This window comes from Salvelinus fontinalis, chromosome 38, assembly GCF_029448725.1.
Source record: "Salvelinus fontinalis isolate EN_2023a chromosome 38, ASM2944872v1, whole genome shotgun sequence".
Classification (NCBI taxonomy): domain Eukaryota; kingdom Metazoa; phylum Chordata; class Actinopteri; order Salmoniformes; family Salmonidae; genus Salvelinus; species Salvelinus fontinalis.
The window spans coordinates 22,906,001-22,921,800 of record NC_074702.1 but is presented as its reverse complement, the minus strand read 5'-3'; the positions used below and the strand labels follow the sequence as shown (position 1 = coordinate 22,921,800).

The 15,800-nt window shown below is 42.5% G+C and overlaps 2 protein-coding genes across 2 annotated transcripts; both read left to right on the top strand.

Annotated features, from left to right (window-relative positions):
- The first annotated feature begins 5,863 nt into the window (after positions 1-5,863).
- LOC129837266 (ubiquilin-4-like) lies at positions 5,864-11,997 on the top strand. The gene is made up of 11 exons (XM_055903286.1): positions 5,864-6,245; positions 7,268-7,419; positions 7,518-7,669; positions 7,803-8,065; positions 8,382-8,540; positions 8,609-8,834; positions 9,002-9,141; positions 9,255-9,338; positions 9,488-9,603; positions 9,707-9,887; positions 10,118-11,997. Exons 1-11 carry the CDS (start codon positions 6,099-6,101, stop codon positions 10,274-10,276), a joined length of 1,779 nt encoding a protein of 592 aa, XP_055759261.1. The 5' UTR covers positions 5,864-6,098; the 3' UTR covers positions 10,277-11,997.
- Positions 11,998-12,593: 596 nt separating this feature from the next.
- LOC129837487 (ragulator complex protein LAMTOR2) lies at positions 12,594-15,735 on the top strand. The gene is made up of 4 exons (XM_055903689.1): positions 12,594-12,802; positions 12,970-13,132; positions 13,404-13,493; positions 15,298-15,735. Exons 1-4 carry the CDS (start codon positions 12,735-12,737, stop codon positions 15,352-15,354), a joined length of 378 nt encoding a protein of 125 aa, XP_055759664.1. The 5' UTR covers positions 12,594-12,734; the 3' UTR covers positions 15,355-15,735.
- The last annotated feature ends 65 nt before the right edge of the window (positions 15,736-15,800 follow it).

Below are 15,800 nucleotides of genomic sequence, written 5' to 3'. Positions count from 1 at the left end.
TGGGAAAATCTTGTGCAATACACCGATGCATGTCTTGTATTCAAGATCCTAAATGGCTTGGCTCCCCCTCCACTCAGTATTTTTGTTAAACAGAAAACCCAAACATATGGCAGCAGATCCACAAGGTCTGCCATGAGAGGTGACTGTGTAGTTCCCCTAAGGAAAAGCACCTTTAGTAAATCCGCTTTTTCTGTGAGAGCTTCCCATGTCTGGAATACACTGCCATCAGACACACATAACTGCACCACATATCACACTTTCACAAAATGCTTGAAGACATGGCTAAAGGTCAATCAGATTTGTGAACATGGTCCCTAGCTGTGTGTTGCCGCTTTCCATGTCTGTTGTCTGTAACTTGTGAGGTGTGGAAACACTTTGTTGGTTTTATGAATTTTGTCTTGCTGCTTTTTGTTCTATGTTGCTCTGTCTGTATGCTACGTCTTGCTTGTCCTATGTTGCTATGTCTGTATGCTATGTCTTGTTCTATGTTGCTATTGTCTATATTGTAATTGTTTTTAATAACCTGCTCAGGGACTGCGGTTGAAAATTAGCCGGCTGGCTAAAACCGGCACTTTTACTGAAACGTTGATTAAGGTGCACTGTCCATGTAAAAATAAACTCAAACTCAAACACCTTCTGCCCCCAGCTGTGCCCTGGACACCATATGTGAATTTATTGCCCCCCATCTATCTTCAGATTTCGTACTGTTAGGTGACCTAAACTGGGACATGCTTAACACCCCGGCCGTACTACAATCTAAGCTAGATTCCCTCAATCTCACACAAATTATCAATGAACCTACAAGGTACAACCCCAAATCTGTAAACACGGGCACCCTCATAGATATCATCCTGACCAACCTCCCCTCTAAATACACCTCTGCTGTCTTCAACCAGGATCTCAGCGATCACTGCCTCGTTGCCTGCGTCCGTACTGAGTCTGCGGTCAAACGACCACCCCTCATCACTGGCAAACGCTCCCTAAAACACAGGCCTTTCTAAACGACCTGGCCGGGGTATCCTGGAAGGATATTGACCTCATTCCGTCAGTAGAGGATGCCTGGTTATTCTTTAAAAAGTGCTTTCCTCATCATCTTAAATAAGCATGCCCCATTCAAAAAATGTAGAGCCAGGAACAGATATAGCCCTTGGTTCACTCCAGACCTGACTGCCCTTGACCAGCACAAAAACATCTTGATGCAAATGCAGTACGCCACGAATAACCCCCGCGATATGCAACTTTTCAGGGAAGTTAGGAACCAATATACACAGGCAGTTAGGAAAGCAAAGGCTAGCTTTTTCAAACAAAAATTTTCATCCTGTAGCACAAACTCCAAAAAGTTCTGGGACACTAAAGTCCATGGAGAATAAGAGCACCTCCTTCCAGCTGCCCACTACACTGAGGCTAGGAAACACTATCACCACCGACAAATCCACATTAATTGAGAATTTCAATAAGCATTTTTTCTACGGCTGGCCATGCTTTCCACCTGGCTACTCCTACCCCGGTCAACAGCCCTGCACCCCCCACAGCAACTTGCCCAAACCTCCCCCATTTCTGCTTCACCCAAATCCAGATAGCTGATGTTCTGAAAGAGTTGCAAAATCTGGACCCCTACAAATCAACTGGGCTAGACAACCTGGACCCTCTCTTTCTAAAATGATATGCTGTAATTGTTGCAACCCCCATTACTAGCCTGTTCAACCTCTCTTTCGTATCGTCTGAGATCCCCAAAGATTGGAAAGCTGCCGCGGTCATCCCAACTCTAGACCAAAACTGTTACAGACCTATATCTAATCTACCCTGCCTTTCTAAGGTCTTCGAAAGCCAAGTTAACAAACAGATCACCGACCATTTCGAATCCCACCGTACCTTCTCCGCTATGCAATCTGGTTTTCGAGCTGGTCATGGGTGCACCTCAGCCACGCTCAAGGTCCTAAACAATATCATAACCGCCATCGATAAAAGACAATACTGTGCAGCCGTATCCATTGACCTGGCCAAGGCTTTCGACTCTGTCAATCACCACATTCTTATCGGCAGACTCAACAGCCTTGGTTTCTCAAACGACTGCCTCGCCTGGTTCACCAACTACTTCTCAGACAGAGTTCAGTGTGTCAAATCAGAGGGCCTGTTGTCTAGACCTCTGGCAGTCTCTTTGGGGATGCCACAGGGTTCGATTCTCGGGCAAACTCTTTTCTCTGTATACATCAATGATGTCGCTCTTGCTGCTTGGTGATTCTCTGATCCACCTCTACGCAGACGACACCATTCTGTATACTTCTGGCCCTTCTTTGGACACTGTGTTAACTAACTTCCAGATGAGCTTCAATGCCATACAACTCTCCTTCTGTGGTCTCCAACTGCTCTTAAATGCAAGTAAAATTAAATGCATGCTCTTCAACCGATCGCTGCCCGCACCTGCCCGCCCGTCCAGCATCACTACTCTAGACGGTTCCGACTTAGAATTTCTGGACAATGACAAATACCTAGATGTCTGGTTAGACTAAACTCTCCTTCCACACTCACATTAAGCATCTCCAATCCAAAATCAAATCTACAATCCGATACTTCTGTACCGGTTTCCTCCAGAATCTTCACAAGGTCCCTTGCGGTTGTTCTGGGATTGATTTGCACTTTTTGCACCAAAGTACGTTCATCTCTAGGAGACAGAACGCGTCTCCTTCCTCAGCGGTATGACGGCTATGTGGTTCCATGGTGTACAGATGAACGTGGTACCTTCAGACGTTTGGAAATTGCTCCCAAGGATGAACCAGACTTCAACCAGAAGGCGGAGGTAGCGGTCCTGCTGCTGGGTTGTTGCCCTCCTACGGCCTCCTCCACGTCTCCTGATGTACTGGCCTGTCTCCTGGTAGCGCCTCCATGCTCTGGACACTACGCTGACAGACATAGCAAACCTTCTTGCCACAGCTCGCATTGATGTGCCATCCTGGATGAGCTGCACTACCTGAGCCACTTGTGTGGGTTGTAGACTCCGTCTCATGCTACCACTAGAGTGAAAGCACCGCCAGCATTCAAAAGTGACCAAAACATCAGCCAGGAAGCATAGGAACTGAGAAGTGGTCTGTGGTCACCACCTGCAGAACCACTCCTTTATTGGGGGTGTCTTGCTAATTGCCTATAATTTCCACCTGTTATCTATTCCATTTGCACAACAGCATGTGAAATTTATTGTCAATCCGTGTTGCTTCCTAAGTGGACAGTTTGATTTCACAGAAGTGTGGTTGACTTGGAGTTACATTGTGTTGTTTAAGTGTTCCCTTTATTTTTTTGAGCAGTGTATAATGCAAATTCAAAAATCATACTCCTGATTTTCTATATAGCCTTACTTTTCTAGATGGCTTTCCTATACCAAGACTGAAATAGAATGTTTCACCTGGCTAAAGACTGGGATAATCACATACAGCTCCGGCCTAAGGAGTTTCACACAAGTGCTGGTGGTCTGACCTCTGCAGATTGCCAACTAAATTATAGCATACTGATAAAGGATAGGCTGGTCTTATAGTGTTTACCTAGTGTTTTTCCTTCGTCTTTGAGAAAGGTTAATCACACATTTCTTTTGTTAAATCAAATGGTACATTCTCAGCCTTGACCTGCAGTCGCAAATGTGAGACGAGCCTTGTTAAGAATGTCATTAGCTTTATTTCCAGCCAATTGGTGACAGATTTTCATATGGACATTCTCAAATCCACATAAAGAAAAAGATGCGCATTTTCCACGTCGGTAGGTTTCCAGCCAATTGGATACAGACTGTCATGCGAATATTCTAAAATCCGCATAAAGAAAAATGATTTTCCCACCAAACAGACTTGTTGCGGATAAAAGTCCATGCGTGAGGATGTAGTGTACACAAAATGTACTTTTTCGCTTAAAGCTGCAATAGTTAACTTGTTACTGTCATTCTCATTGAAAGTAAGTCTAAGATGTTTTACATGTTAGTCATTTAGCATACGCTCTTATCAGAGCGATTTACAGTAGTGAGTGCATTCTTTTCATACTAAGAAACGGTAGAACTGTTTTATGTGGGCTATGGCTCCCGGTTTTATGGTTAGTTTTTGCGTCTTTTACTTTCGGTTTTGTAGGCTACACCAGCTTCAAACAGCTGACAATTCTGTATTTTTGGTTATGGAAAATGTATTTCACAGCAGTTTAGATCACGTGTCAAACTCATTCCGCCGAGGGCAGATTGTCGCCCGACTTTCGCTCCACCCATGTACTTGATTGACTAATTAAGGTTAGTAGTTAGTATGAAACTCCCCTCACCTGGTTGTCTAGGTCTTTATTGAAAGAAAAAAAACTAATACCTGCAGACACTCTGCCCTTCATGGAATGAGTTTGACACCCCTGGTGGGCCTACAATGATCATCTACACCAGGGGATCCCAAACTTTATAACTCAGGACACACTGCGCGCACGCCACATCCAAATGTACTTTTATATGACAATTATTATATCAAATCAATTTTTGCGCATAAAGGCGTTTTCTATGCACCGCCATTTCTCGCATATTTTAACGACACAAAAAGATCCCACCATGTCCAATGAACAAATATCTGTTGGCATTTATAAAATTGAAGCCTACCGAAACTTCCTGTTTCCGTCACAGCTTTCATTAATCATTTTTTATATGATATTACTTTAGGAAAAATTAGGGTCGCATTAGGGTCGTGCAGTGCTTTGATTGAGTTATTAGGCATAATAGGCTGTTATTCACCTTCAAACCTTAATTTTCATGTCATTAAAGAATTAAATGAATGCATGTGGGATTTTACATTTACATTTAAGTCATTTAGCAGACGCTCTTATCCAGAGCGACTTATTTTATGCTCATTACCGCACAAAAAACTACAATACTTTAAAAGGACAATCTGCTGTTAAAACAATAACAAGTTATACGCCCCAACTCTGTTATGGTATGGTAAAAAGTTGAGGGATGGGCCTGGAGAAATGTAACCACTCTCACATTCATAAACATAATGGTGCAAGGACTGACCATCCATGATATTAACATTTTATTTTTAACCAAGTTTTTAGGATGCAGTGTTTGTTTAAATTTACATTATTTACAAACATTGGCGTAAAACAATCTTATATTTTGGGTTTGATAGGGTGTGACAGTTGAACTAAGGCATAAATTATATTCTTCAAGAATCAATTTAGGGTTCCAAAAATGTACGTAGCAAATGCAGATTGCCCCTTTTAAATATAATATTTAATATATAAAGTATTTGCCCACTTTTTTTCTCAGCATTACAATTTTAGATTTGACAGTGATTTAGATCTTGGTTTATATACATAATTGAGTAGCACACATACATTTTGGTCAAATGCAATGACACCCCCACACCACTAGACTTCAACGTTGCAAAAACCTAAGGTAATACTGCTTTCATCTCAGTTTGATAATTTTGTTAGCTAGTTTTGTGATGTAGCAAAGATTGTTTATTATATTGACAAGATAGTAAAGTGACCGCTATAACAATGGAAATACATGTCCTCAAAGATGGAAGGCGGGCGATGCGAGAGCACGTGGTGCCATTCTAGCCAATGAGAGGGCCGATACAAGTGTCAACAATAGGCCATAGAGATAGATAGAGGACTCATCTTTGTGTATGTGCTATTATAGCGTCTGTAACAGCATTGGCAGCGCATTTGAGGCTAACTCCATTTTAAAGTAGTAAATTATCTTCTTCTTCATCGGTTGAAAACTCCCAACTCATAGGAATCCCCACCTAGTTGACCACTTTAACGGTAGAAGCCCTCAATGGCAATGTCCATACTTGAACGTGTTATATGATGAGTCCTCTATCTACCTCTATGACAACAGGCACAACTCCGATATAAAGTCGTTTTTTTCAAAGTTGGCGAAATGCCACGTCTGGTACACCATTACGAAACTTCTATTTGATCAAATAATCCTCACATAGCAAATAAAATATAGACGTTTTTGTTGACCAAATTCGACACTTAATGACCGTACAAACAAATCTTATTTTCGTGGACAGATTTTGGGCTGAGTAAAACCTCTCGCTTCGCCTCTTCCTCTCTGGATGTAGTGAATTCGAAGAGGAGTAAATATGGCGGAGAACAGCGGCACAGATCCCACTGTGGATTCCAACGTTGTTGAAAATGCTGCCTCAGACGGGACCATGATCGTGGTCACGGTAAAAACTCCGAAAGATAAAGAGGAGATAGCGATCTCGGAGGATTCTTCTGTCGCACAGGTATTCGCATTTATTTACACAGTCAGTTATGCAAGTCATGCTGTGGCTAACAAGCATAAATCGAAGTTAGCCAACTATTACCTAGCTGGTTTACGATGTTAATTGGGAAGAATTATCTAATGTTCCTGACTAGTAATATTTATTTTCAACTTGTCCATTTCCTTGAAAATTGGTTCCTACTAGTAGATTGACTCGTGTTTTGCACAATCGGCACTGTGTAAAGACATGTATAGTAAGCATGAGCTAGCTAACTACGCAACTAGCTAACGTTAGCTTGTGAGTAAGCTAGCCAGCTACGTCTCTGTCAGGCTCATCTAGCTAGCTAACTTTAGCTGCGATCAGGCTAGCTGATAACCGGCTAGCCAACGGAGGACCCGGCCATTGCAAAAGCCAATCGGGAAACGGGTGGGTATAATTTGTGTAACGTTCCAACAGGAATCTGTTCCAAAAACTTCGTAAAGTACAAGGTTGCCAACAAACAACGCATACAAAGTGTCAGGATCAATTCACCTAGCTGCCGAATAGGCATGCATCACCTCACCACGTAGCTTATTCTTAATGTTTGTCCATAGGCTACCAAAGTGAGGACAGACATTTTTCAGAATGAACGTGGTGAGTGAAAATTTGAATGAAATAGCCCGCTCCCTACCCGGTGTCTTATTCTGCCGCTATACAACTTTGTATGCGTTGTTTGTTGGCAACCTTGTTATTTACGAAGTTTTTGGAACAGATTCCTATTGGAACGTCCCACAAATGATACCCTCCCTCGGGAAACTGACTGTTAAGTTCACGGCTGGCGACATGGGTAATGCTGTATTTGGTCATTTCCTAAACATTAACATTTGACCTCATTGTTCTTTATAAAACTAAAAGGACAGCTAGCAGATTCACATAGTTAGCTAACGTTAGCTAGCTAGGCCAAGACAACTTTTTTTACCAACACTGAATGATTTGGGTGTGTACCTATCCTCTTTATTCCCATTTGTCTTCACCGGCCACTTCATTCTGTCTCTTGCATACAGTTTAAAGAGGAGATATCCAAAAGGTTTAATGCCAAGCAGGACCAGCTGGTGTTGATTTTTGCTGGCAAAATCTTAAAGGATGGAGACACACTGAACCAACACGGCATCAAGGATGGACTCACTGTTCACCTTGTCATCAAGACTGCTCCCAAGTAAGAATATTTTCTTGCCCACTATTCTAGTGACACTATTTTGTGTGTGTGAGATAATGGGAACATTTAGGTTGATAATGACCATGCTTTTTCTCCAGGGCTACAGTTGGTGGCACATCCCAGTCCTCAGCATCCAGCTCTGGGACCCCCCAGGCCAACAGCAGCGTCAACCCCAGCGCAGCGCCCAATGACAGCACAACACCAGGCACTGGGCCTACCCCAGCCTCTACACAGCCACCCAACTTACTGAGTTAGTGACCCAGTCCCCACCAAACCATCTCACAGAAAGATGGCCATATCGCCATACAACTACTCAACATCCACACAACTAGGCATTAACCTATATCCTTCCAGTAATACACCGCCCCCTTGTGTCTGCATAGGTGGGTTTGGTGACCTATCTAGCCTGTCAGGCATGGGCATGGGCTCGGCCAACTTCATGGAGATGCAGCAGCAGATGCAGAGACAGCTGATGTCCAACCCAGAGATGCTGTCTCAGATCATGGACAACCCTCTGGTGCAGAACATGATGTCCAACCCAGACCTGATGAGGCAGATGATTGTGACAAACCCTCAGATGCAGCAGCTGATGGAGCGCAACCCTGAGATCTCCCACATGCTCAACAACCCTGAACTTATGAGACAGGTTAAGTCTGGAGCTCAGATGGGTCCTTTGCTCGAGGTGTCATAGACTTGGTTTTGGGGAGTCATAGTGTGTCTTGACTTTATTTGAATCCCTCTAAAGAACCTACGCTTGAAGAGCATATTACTCAAACCATTTTGCTTGTTTATGTAGTTAGCTTGCAATGTAGTTTAAATGTAAAAAGGGTCTATGTAACAGTGCAAATTTACATAGGCCCAAACCCTTAAACTAGACTGCACCACTCGCAGAACGGTGGTAGGAATGGATGTGAGGTGGATCATGCACAGATGCATAATGTTAACTCCCTTCCTCTCTTCAGACCATGGAGTTGGCAAGAAACCCAGCAATGATGCAAGAGATGATGCGTAACCAGGACCGGGCGCTTAGCAACCTGGAGAGCATCCCTGGGGGCTACAACGCCCTCCGGAGGATGTACACAGACATCCAGGAGCCTATGTTCAGTGCCGCTAGAGAGCAGGTAGCTATTATTCCTGCAAATACCATATGTAGACATACAATTGTCTTGAATCTTTTTTCCATCCATAGTTTGGAAACAATCCCTTCTCTGCTTTGGGGGGCAACTTGGACTCTGGCGTGCAGCCATCCAGAACAGAGAACAGGGAGCCCTTACCAAACCCCTGGGGACCCCCAGGAACGACCCCCTCAGAGATCAGGGGGACTGGCGCCTCCACGACAACAACCTCCTCCGCTGGCGGGACTGCACCCAGTGCCTCCAACCCCCTGGGCATCAACGCCTCTGGGCTGGGCAACGGTAACACCACTACATCAGAAGAAGCACTTTCACCTTTTAGTCAATCTGCAAAACTATATTTCCCTTTACACCTGTATTAACATACCACCCTTGAGTATAACCCTTGTTTTGCGGCTTAGCTAATCCGTGGTCTGTTTCTCTCACTCCACACCCTATAATCTGTCCAGGTGTGTTCGGTAGCCCTGGCATGCAGAGTCTGATGCAGCAGATCTCTGAGAACCCCCAGCTGATGCAGAACATGCTGTCTGCGCCTTACATGCGCAGTATGATGCAGTCGCTGGCGCAGAACCCTGACCTCGCCTCGCAGGTCTGCACAACTTCAGCCCTCTCTGCAGTAGGATTCAGAAGTCCTGATGAATATTCTAGGCTATTTTGTGTGGAGAGTTGAGTCATTGCTTAATCCTTTACTAATTCCCTCAGGCAATGCTGAACAACCCCCTCTTTGCCGGAAACCCCCAGTTACAGGAACAGTTGAGACATCAGATGCCAGTCTTTCTCCAACAGGTCAGATTTCTGTCTCCAGTAATACACTTTAGTTCCATATACTGACAACAACAACAAAAAAGACGACAGAGTGTTATGGAAGGTGCTGAGTTTCTGACTGACTAAATGGAACATCATTTGGGTTGACCAACTAAATGGTTATTTTACAGATGCAGAATCCTGAGTCACTGTCCGTGATGACTAACCCCCGGGCCATGCAGGCTCTCATGCAGATCCAGCAGGGCCTGCAGACCCTACAGACGGAAGCCCCCGGCCTAATGCCCAGGTACGGTACCATCTATTATCCAGTAGATGCTTACTGGACATACTCGTGCTTTATACATTTGATTTTATTGATGATGCCACTCAAACTATGGTTCTTCTCCTAGTTTGGCTCCTGGTGGGATACCAGTGATTCCTCCAACCACAGGAGGCAGTGTGGCCCCAGAAAACCTTCCTCCCCCAACACAGGGCTCAAATCCCACCGCTGCCACTAACCCATCCCAACAACAGCAGCAGCTCATGCAGCAGATGTTACAGATGTTTGCTGGAGGAGGAGGCGGCTCATCGGTATGTCATTGAGCTGCAAACATAATTTCTGACTTTCTACTTGGTAACTATACTTTGCTATTATCCAGTGGTTTAGCATTAGCTTTGTGTTTCTACTGGCCTCATTGACCTAAAACCAATTAATACTGACACTGAGACTTGTATCCTAACAGTCACTCAAATAGGACCCCAGCAACATTTTCCACGTAGGCTCATATAAAAATTGACTTTGTTTATGCTCCCCTTTGCAGACCCAGACCGTAACCCCAGAGGTGCGGTTTCAGCAGCAGCTGGACCAGCTCAGCGCCATGGGCTTCATCAACCGCGAGGCCAACCTGCAGGCCCTCATCGCCACGGGGGGAGACATCAACGCTGCCATTGAGAGACTGCTGGGCTCCCAGCCCTCCTAACTCCCTTAGCCTCCTGAGATTACCGGGAGAGAAGGGTTAGGGGGGGGCCTGGAGTGGGAGATTACAAATGAACACAGTCCATCACAGTCTGACAAGCCCCTCAGATAGACTCAATTGAATTCCAATTACTATTCATCTCTTTGACTGATCTGTGAATCGTAGGAAAGATATGCGGGCAGGAAGTGGGTGTTCAGATTCAAGTTTCTATTGGAGAGATCTCATATCAACCCTGTGGAATGATGACATCGCTGCAAAATGACGCCACCACTAACATGACTACTTCCTCTGTTGACTATGGGAGATTATTTCTGAAATGACTGTGCCCGTTTGCTGGACATGCATGAGGTTGCCGGCTTAACCCATCTTAATGGATTGTGTTTAGGCGGTAACGAGTTGAAATTTGGAGGAATATGAGTGTTGAAATCATAGGTCAGAGGAATCCCTCATTCTTTCATTGTCATGAGAACCTGCTTGTTTTTACTTAATTTCACACTATCATGCCTGATTGACTAGTATTTATTACAGGAGCTGTAGAAGTTACCTTCTCTTTTCTTTACCACTCACCTTCAATTTACCTTCTGCTTTAAGAATTTCTTGACATCCTTCAAAACTGATACAGGCTGTTGGATTCTCTGTTTGAGCACTATAGTGCTCCTGGTTCAGCTGTTTGCTACACTTTCAGCTTTTTTGGAAGGGATGATTTTCAGATTGGAAGGTCAAGCAAGGTAGCTGGTGAGCTCTGCAGTCAATGCTACATTGAGTCAATGAATGCTATTGAGTGTAAATTATTCAACAGTTTAGGCTCTGATTATGGGTTGTGATAAGACCTCAATGTTTTAATCTGAGCAATGATAAAAATGCAGGCACCTTTTACGTTAACCATTTTGTGTATTTTCATACAAGCAGCGGTTTAGTGCCTGATAAAAATGTATGTATTGGGTTCAGCAATATATTCAAAAATAATTTGTGAAATCTATAATGACAAAGTGTACTAATAGCATAGAGAATAGTTTTTCTTAAACCCATACATATTAGTTGCAATACCTACAGTTAATGAAAATCTGTTCAGCTCTGCCTTTTTCTTGGAGTCACTCTGTTATCTATTCTAATAATACCTTTCAAGAAACATGATCAAGTGTGTGGTGGTGATTCATTTAGTTCAGAAGCATGGTCTACACCAGTAGTCTTCACTCCTGATCCTGGAGGGATGCACCATATGTTGAAATCAGATTCTCAATCCTCAAAATGCACACTTGATTACCCCACCTCAGATTTAAAAGCACTGGACTGGACTGCAGTGAGAAATGTGGTGGAAACTCCATTTAGCCCGAGCTTATGCCAACCCTTTTGGCAAAGTAAAATTGGAATTGAGTGCAAGCCCAGCGCAAACACATGTGATTCAGCTATTCATTATCTTGATGAGTAGTTAATGTTGTAGACTTAGTCTGTTCACACTGACTGCAACCCCCTAGGACCAGGTGTGATTAACACAAGTCTACATTGTGTATGTTATGAAATTATATGAACTTGATATGGATGATTTGTCAACTTGTATGGGAATTGTTGTGTGTAGTCTGAGAGGTGGGAAAGTTATAGTGGTGACCATGCATATTTGGTAGATCATTAAAGGACCAAGCTTGAAAATATAAATTGTGAACTGTAATAAACATTGAAATATCTTAATGGCAATTAAGCATTAAGCTGTTTTAACATTCACCAGAGAGGAGTTTGTATTTATTTATTTTCCTCCATGATGACAAAATGTATAAAAGCATGGATTTCTTAGATCATCAATTTATGATCATTTCATATAACTTTGAAGATCCTGGTCTAAAATGGTGGCTAAAGGAAAGCTGTGTAAGTTATAAACAAATGACTGGGGCTAGTTCAATCTCATCAATTATGCTTGGGCTGTGAAGTTGGAAGCAATGCAATTGTTAGACTCATCCAGCCTCACCGCAAAGAGGTTACTCGGGGTAGCTATTATTTTTTGTTTAACTGATTGGAATCTCATGTCTGAAAATATGATGGGGATATATGCCATTTTGTGCCCTTGATATACCATATTGTGCCTTTATTCAATAACTGCAATTAGCCCCAGTCAGGATACTGTAGCTAACTCTGTTCTTCTAATACAGATTCTCCCCCAGTACCCTTACTTGGACAAGTGTTTAACATCTCAGGAGCAACATGAAAAGGATATCAATTCTATAATTGGGGCAGATCTGAGCTGAATTGGTGCAATTGAATATATTATTCCAGTGACCGGTTTCAATCGTCTGGAACGCACCCAGTGGCATTCCCATAATGCATTACGATTTGTATCAGGAAGTTGAAGGGGTCAGCTGACTGGATTGTGTTGTTATTGAAGAAGTCACTGAACTGGATGATAATATACATTTCATAATAATTTCGCCTAAATTAATCGAGTTGCTGCTAAGTATTGCTCACGCCAACCATGTTGCGGCCAAAAGCATTGACGCAAGTTCTCAGCCAGGCAAATACAAGCGGAGTACAAAGCACACTGTAAGTATTGAGTGGCAGAGGCACGTGAATATAGCGTTCTTTTCTGCTATCTAGCTAAATTGGCTAATATTTTTTTTAAAGATTACTTTTAACGACAGCTACCTACATGTAGGTAAGTCTTACCTAACACTCTCCTTGGCTAACGTATTTACATGTTCTCCCCGCAGATTGTTAAACAATGAAGGGTCTCTTTTGGCTTACTCTGGCTATGGGGACACTGACGCTCGAGTGACCGCTGCTATCGCAAGCAACATATGGTCGGCCTATGACAAGAATGGGCATCAAGCTTTCAACGAAGATAAACTCAAATTCATTCTGATGGATTGCATGGTTAGAGTTTGAACTATATGGTCTAGTTACTATGCATGAACCAAATTAATCTTTGTTCCATAATTCTACCTTGCTTTGATTATCCATTGACTATCACAGTCAGAGGCTCCAGAGAAAATCTGTTGTATGCCCTATAACGTTGGTTAAATAGTGGTCGAAAATGATGACCTAGACTAGTTGGCAGCTTGGGAGGTAGTATCACCATCAAAGGTCAATTGAAATTCAATGTGCATGCATTTTTATCTATTCCTTTCTGGTCTTCTCTTTGCAGGAAGGCAGGGTGGCCATTACACGGGTAGCTAACCTACTGCTGTGCATGTATGCCAAAGAGACTGTGGGCTTTGGAATGCTTAAAGCCAAGGTGAGGAAGAATACTTTGAGTGTGAATGACATTGGTATGTGAATTGTGTTGTATTTGAAATTACAAAACACTAATGACTTATTCCTGAAGAGAACAAGTATGTACAGTTGAAGTCGGAAGTTTACATACTTAGGTTGGCGTCATAACTTGTTTTTCAATCACTCCACTAATTTCTTTTAACAAACTATAGTTTTGGCAAGTCGGTTAGGACATTTACTTTGTGCATGACACAAGTAATTTTTCCAACAATTGTTTACAGACAGATTATTTCACTTATAATTCACTGTATCACCATTCCAGTGGGTCAGAAGTTTACATACACTAAGTTGACTGTGCCTTTAAACAGCTTGGATAATTCCAGAAAATTATGTCATGGCTTTAGTAAGCTTCTGATAGGCTAATTGACATCATTTGAGTCAATTGGAGGTGTACCTGTGGATATATTTCAAGGCCTACCTTCAAACTCAGTGCTTCTTTGCTTGGCAGCATGGGAAAATCAAAAGAAATCAACCAAGACCTCAGAAAAAAAACTGTAGACCTCCAAGTCTGGTTTATCCTTGGGAGCAATTTGCAAATGCCTGAAGATACCACGTTCATCTGTACAAACAATAATACACAAGTATAAACACCATGGGACCACGCAGCCGTCATACCGCTGAGGAAGGAGTCCTAGAGATGAACGTACTTTGGTGCGAAAAGTGCAAATCAATTCCAGAACAACAGCAAAGGACCGTGTGAAGATGCTGGAGGATACGGGTACAAAAGTATCTATATCCACACTAAAACGAGTCCTATATCGACATAACCTGAAAGGCCGCACAGCAAGGAAGATGCCACTGCTCCAAAACCGCCGTAAAAATGCCAGACTACGGTTTGCAACTGCACATGGGGACAAGATCGTACTTTTTGGAGAAATGTCATCAAAAATAAAAACAAAAATAGAACTGTTTGGCCATAATGACCATTATGTTTGGAGGAAAAAGGGGGAGGCTTGTAAGCCAAATAACACAATCCCAACCGTGAAGCACGGAAGTGGCAGCATCATGTTGTGGGGGTGCTTTGCTGCATTAGGGACTGGTTTACTTCACAAAATAGATGGCATAATGAGGAAGGAAAATTATGTGGATATATTGAAGCGACAACTTCCTGACTGATGTCTTGAGATAAAGCTTGGTCGCAAATGGGTCTTCCAAATGGACAATGACCCCAAGCATACTTCCAAAGTTGTGGCAAAATGGCTTAAGGACAATAAAGTCAAGGTTTTGGAGTGGCCATCACAAAGCCCTGAATTTAATCCTATATAAAAAAATATGTGGGCAGAACTGAGATAGCGTGTGTGAGCAAGGAAGCCTAGAAACCTGACTCAGTTACACCAGCTCTGTCTGGAGGAATGGGACAAAATTCACCCAACTTATTGTGGGAAGCTTGCGGAAGACTATCCAAAACATTTGACCCAAGTTAAACAATTTAAAGGCAATGCTACCAAATACTAATTGAGTGTATGTGAACTTCTGACCCACTGGGAATGTGATGAACAAAATAAAAGCTGAAATAAATCATTCTCTCCACTATTATTCTGACATTTCACATTCTTAAAATAAAGTGGTGATCCTAACTGACCTAAGACAGGGAATTTTTACTCTGATTAAATGTCAGGAATTGTGAAAAACTGAGTTTAAATGTATTTGGCTATGGTGTATGTAAACTTCCGACTTCAACTGTATGTCATTTAAAGAGCCATGAGCACAGATCATGTCTGCATACCATACTAAGCATATTTCTCCTGTATGTGTGGTATTTTTAGGCTGAAGCACTGGTACTTTACCTGGAGGAACCTTTAACCCAAGTTGCTGCATCATAGGGGAAGTCTGGCTGGAGCGTTGTCTTCAATTTTGTCTCCCCTAAAAATACATGAACTTGCTGATGTGAATGCTTCACCTGGTCTTCATGAACCACTGCAATCTGTGTATGAATGAACTGAGTATTTATCTTCTGATTACTATATTTATACTCAATATGATCTAACTTAATGCTTGAGTTTTTAGTAATTTGTCCTCTTGTAGCATGCAGTTCAAAAGTCAAGCTCATACATTGTGTAAGGCTGGCTATGTAAGTCTTTGAGATTCAAGAGGACTGCTGAACATGCTGACACATTAACTTTAAGGCATTCACTGTTTACCCTAGTCAGAATCTTACATTTGTCTGTTGCTGCCACGCAATAAAATGTATGATATCCCTTTAACAGGCTATCCATATACTATTGTTTTTTTTCAATGGAAAAATCACAAAGTTTTTATCTTCAAGGAT